This window comes from Anomalospiza imberbis, unplaced genomic scaffold, assembly GCF_031753505.1.
Source record: "Anomalospiza imberbis isolate Cuckoo-Finch-1a 21T00152 unplaced genomic scaffold, ASM3175350v1 scaffold_227, whole genome shotgun sequence".
Classification (NCBI taxonomy): Eukaryota; Metazoa; Chordata; class Aves; order Passeriformes; family Viduidae; genus Anomalospiza; species Anomalospiza imberbis.
The window spans coordinates 101,425-106,201 of NW_027099858.1; the positions used below are offsets into that span (position 1 = coordinate 101,425).

At 66.4% G+C, this 4,777-nt stretch overlaps 2 protein-coding genes across 2 annotated transcripts in view; one reads left to right on the forward strand and one right to left on the reverse strand.

Moving 5' to 3' along the window:
* The window catches only part of LOC137466486 (uncharacterized), a 9,436-nt gene extending 9,421 nt beyond the window's left edge, over nt 1–15 (reverse strand). The window contains exon 1 of the mRNA XM_068178215.1: nt 10–15. Coding sequence (XP_068034316.1) covers nt 10–15 — 6 coding nt within the window. The remainder of the gene's footprint in view (nt 1–9) is intronic.
* Nucleotides 16–484: 469 nt separating this feature from the next.
* LOC137466487 (small ribosomal subunit protein uS3m-like) lies at nt 485–3,851 on the forward strand (the record flags this gene model as incomplete). Its single annotated transcript, XM_068178216.1, has 4 exons — nt 485–559; nt 1,372–1,440; nt 2,489–2,600; nt 3,535–3,851. Coding segments are annotated over 4 exons (540 nt in total), but the record flags the coding sequence as incomplete, so codon positions are not given.
* Nucleotides 3,852–4,777: the final 926 nt, after the last annotated feature.

A 4,777-nucleotide genomic window follows, 5' to 3' on the forward strand; every position in this document is an offset into this window, starting at 1 on the left:
CCCCAGTGCCCCCATTCCCCCCAGTATCTCCCCATTCCCCCCAGTCTCCCCAGTCCCCCCAGTCTCCCCAGTATCCCTCCAGTCTCCCCAGTATCTCCTCAGTCTCCCCAGTCTCCCCATTCCCCCCAGTATCCCCCCATTCCCCCCAGTCTCCCCATTCCCCCCAGTATCCCCCCAGTATCCCCCCAGTCTCCCCCATTCCCCCCAGTATCCCCCCATTCCCCCCAGTCTCCCCATTCCCCCCAGTATCCCCCCATTCCCCCCAGTATCCCCCAGTCCCCCCAGTATCTCCCCATTCCCCCCAGTATCTCCCCAGTCTCCCCAGTATCTCCCCAGTATCTCCCCAGTATCCCCCCAGTATCCCCCCATTCCCCCCAGTATCTCCCCATTCCCCCCAGTATCCCCCCATTCCCCCCAGTCTCCCCATTCCCCCCAGTATCCCCCCAGTATCCCCCCAGTATCCCCCCAGTCTCTCCCCAGTGCCCCGCTGACCTCCCGCCGCCAGGGGGCGCTGCCGCCGCGCCCACAGCCAAGATGGCGGCGGCCGCGCGCGCTGCGGGTGAGGGGAGAGCGGGAATGGGGGAAAAACACCGGGAATGGGGGAAAAACACCGGGAATGGGGGAAATACCGGGAATGGGGGAAACACCGGGGGACACTGAGTGTGGGGGACACCGGGAATAGGGGACACTGGGGATGGGGGTGGCAGGGGACACCGGGGATGGGGGTGACAGGGGACACCGGGGATGGGGACACTGGGGATGGGGGTGACAGGGGACACCGGGTTTGGGGACACCGGGGATGGGGGTGACAGGGGACACCGGGTTTGGGGACACCGGGGATGGGGGTGACAGGGGACACCGGGTTTGGGGACACCGGGGATGGGGGTGACAGGGGACACCGGGTTTGGGGACACCGGGGATGGGGGTGGCAGGGGACACCGGGGATGGGGACACCGGGGATGGGGGTGGCAGGGGACGCCGGGGATGGGGGTGGCAGGGGACACCGGGTCTGGGGACACCGGGGATGTGGCTCGCTGAGCGTGGGGGGCTTTGGGGAAGAGGGACAGGGGCTGTGGTGACACTGGCGACAGGGTCACCAGCTGTGGGGCCACACCAGCGCTGTCCCCACTCCGGGGACACCGGGACTGCTCCGTGGGGCTCCTGGGGACCGGGATGTCCCCTGCCCGGCTGTCCCCGGCCCTGGGGACCGGGATGTCCCCTGCCCGGCTGTCCCCGGCCCTGGGGACCGGGATGTCCCCTGCCCGGCTGTCCCCGGCCCTGGGGACCGGGATGTCCCCTGCCCGGCTGTCCCCGGCCCTGGGGACCGGGATGTCCCCTGCCCGGCTGTCCCCAGCCCTGTCCCCTGTGCAGGTCCTTCCCCGTGCCCTCCATGTCCCCGGCGCCACCCGGCAGCTCCACACCAGCCCCGTGTGCCTCAAGGTGAGTCCTCGGGGACCCCGTGTCCCTGTCCCCGTGTCCCTGTCCCCGTGTCCCTGTCCCCGTGTCCCCATGTTCCCATGTCCCTGTCCCCGTCCCCCTGTCCCCTGTCCCCGTGTCCCCCTCCCTGTGTCCCTGTCCCCATGCCCTCTGTCCCCATGTCCCCTGTCCCCATGTCCCCTGTCCCCATGTCCCCATCCCCATGTCCCCTGTCCCCATGTTCCTATGTCCCTGTCCCCATGTCCCCTGTCCCTCTGTCTCTGTCCCCGTGTCCCTGTTCCCCTGACCCTGCTGCCCCCTGTCCCCACCGTTCCCTGTCCCCAGTGTCCCCTGTCCCTGCTGTCCCCAAACCCCACTGTCCCCATGTTCCCTATCCCATGTCCCTTGTCCCCATATCCCCTGACCCCGCTGTCCCCATGTCCCCTATCCCCTGTCCCTGTGTCCCCTGTCCGTGGTGTCCCCCATGGTGTCCTCTGACCGCTGTCCCTGCTGTCTGTGGTGTCCCCTGTCCCCACTGTCCCCTGTCCCTGCTGTTCCCCAGGGTGTCCCCTGACCCCTGTCCCCGCTGTCCCCTGTCCCCGCTGTCCCCTGTCCCTGGTGTCCCCCAGGGTGTCCCCTGACCCCTGTCCCCGCTGTTCCCTGTCCCTGCTGTTCCCCAGGGTGTCCCCTGACCCCTGTCCCCACTGTCCCCTGTCCCCGGTGTCCCCCAGGGTGTCCCCTGACCCCTGTCCCCTGTCCCTGGTATCCCCCCAGGGTGTCCCCTGACCCCTGTCCCCACTGTCCCCTGTCCCTGGTGTCCCCCAGGGTGTCCCCTGACCCTTGTCCCTGCTGTCCCCTGTCCCTGGTGTCTCCCAGGGTGTCCCCTGACCCCTGTCCCTGCTGTCCCCTGTCCCTGGTGTCCCCCAGGGTGTCCCCTGACCCTTGTCCCTGCTGTCCCCTGTCCCTGGTGTCCCCCAGGGTGTCCCCTGACCCTTGTCCCTGCTGTCCCCTGTCCCTGGTGTCCCCCAGGGTGTCCCCTGACCCCTGTCCCCGCTGTCCCCTGTCCCCGCAGGCGCGGGCGGCGCGGGTGCGCACGGGCAAGGGGGACAAGCTGGTGACGTACGAGCAGGCGCACGCGCCCCAGCACATCGGGCACCGCAAGGGCTGGCTGTCCCTGCACACCGGTGCGTGCCACCGGGACACGGGGGACAGACACGGGCACAGATGGGCATGGGGGACACGGGGGCAGGGGGGACATGGGCACAGCGGGGACACAGGGACAGATGGGTATTGGGGGGACAGAGGGGACAGATGGGCATGGGGGGACAGAGGGGGCACGGGGGGACATGGGCACAGATGGGCATGGGGGGACACGGGGGCAGGGGGGACATGGGCACAGCGGGGACACAGGGACAGATGGGTATTGGGGGGACAGAGGGCACAGATGGGCATGGGGGGACAGGAGGGACACGGGCACAGGGGGGACAGGGGGCACTGGGATGGGGGACAAGGGGCCGATGGGCATGGGGGGACAGGGGGGACAGGTGGTGCCACCAGTGCCACCACCACCCTGTCCCCTCAGGGAGCCTGCGTGGCGAGGTGGGCAGTCACTGGTGCCACCAGTGCCACCTGTGTGTCCCCTCAGGGAACCTGTGAGGCGAGGCAGGAATGGCACAGTGGGGGTGACCCTGTGCCACCTGTGCCACCTGTGTGTCCCCTCAGGGAACCTGGGTGGTGAGGGAGGAATGGCACAGTGGGGGTGACCCAGTGCCACCAGTGCCACCTGTGTGTCCCCTCAGGGAACCTGGGTGGCGAGGCAGGAATGGCACAGTGGGGGTGACCCAGTGCCACCAGTGCCACCTGTGTGTCCCCTCAGGGAACCTGCGAGGCGAGGCAGGAATGGCACAGTGGGGGTGACCCTGTGCCACCAGTGCCACCTGTGAGTCCCCTCAGGGAACCTGTGAGGCGAGGAGGGCAGGGCACAACAGGCAGTGACCCAGTGCCACCAATGCCACCTGTGCCACCTGTGTGTCCCCTCAGGGAACCTGGGTGGTGAGGGAGGAATTGGCACAGTGGGGGTGACCCAGTGCCACCAGTGCCACCTGTGTGTCCCCTCAGGGAACCTGCGAGGCGAGGCGGGCGCGGCGCAGCGGGCGCTCGAGGACGCGTTCCTGCGGCGGTTCCTGGCCGGGACCTTCCCGGGGCTCCTGGCCGACGAGGTGGTGCTGAAGCGCCGCGGGAACCTGCTGCTGATCTGTGCCCTGCTGGGCCGGGCACTGCCACCCCACAAGCTCTACTTCCTGCTGGGCTACACCGAGACCCTGCTGGGCAACTTCTACAAGTGCCCCGTGCGCCTGGAGCTGCAGACCGTGCCCGCCCGTGTGCCCTACAAGTGCCTGTAGGGCCGGGAATAAACCTGTAACCGGCCCTAGAGGAGTGTCCTATAAACGGCCCTAAAGGAATGTCCTATAAATGTCCCTAAAGGAACGCTCTGGGATGTCCCCCACTGTGCCCTACAAGTACCTCTAGGGCCGGGAATAAACCTGTAAATGCCCCTATAGGAATGTCATATAAATGTCCCTAAAGGAACGCTCTGGGATATCCCCCCTGTGCCCTACAAGTGCCTCTAGGGCCGTGAATAAACCTGTAAATGTCCCTAAAGGAATGTCCTATAAACAGCCCTATAGGAATGTCCTATAAATGTCCCTAAAGGAATGCTCTGGGGTGTCCCCCCTGTGCCCTACAAGTGCCTCTAGGGCTGGGAATAAACCCATAAATGTCCCTAAAGGAATGCCCTATAAACAGCCCTAAAGTCCTTGTGCCCCACATGGCCTTGTGTCCTCAACACTCGTGTGCCCCACATGGTGTCCCCACAGTGTCCCTGTGCCCCAAATCCTGTCCCCACACTGTCCCATGTCCCCACAGTGTCCCTGTTCCCCAAATCCTGTCCCCACACTGTCCCATGTCCCCACAGTGTCCCTGTGCCCCACATGTCCCTGTGCCCACAGTGTCCCTGTTCCCCAAATCCTGTCCCCACAGTGCCCCTGTGTCCCACGTGTCCCTGTGCCCCAAATCCTGTCCCCACAGTGTCCCTGTGCCCCAAATCCTGTCCCCACACTGTCCTGTGTCCCCACAGTGTCCCTGTGCCCCAAATCCTGTCCCCACAGTGTCTCTGTTCCCCAAATCCTGTCCCCACAGTGCCCCTGTGTCCCACACGCTGTCCCATGTCCCCAACCCCTGTGACATTTGGGACCCGAGGCGCAGCACCCCCGCCCCCCAATCCATCCCAGTCTGACCAGTCCAGGATGTGACAAAACCAGTTTAAATAGAAAGGGGGGAGGGGCAGGGGGGACAGCAGGGC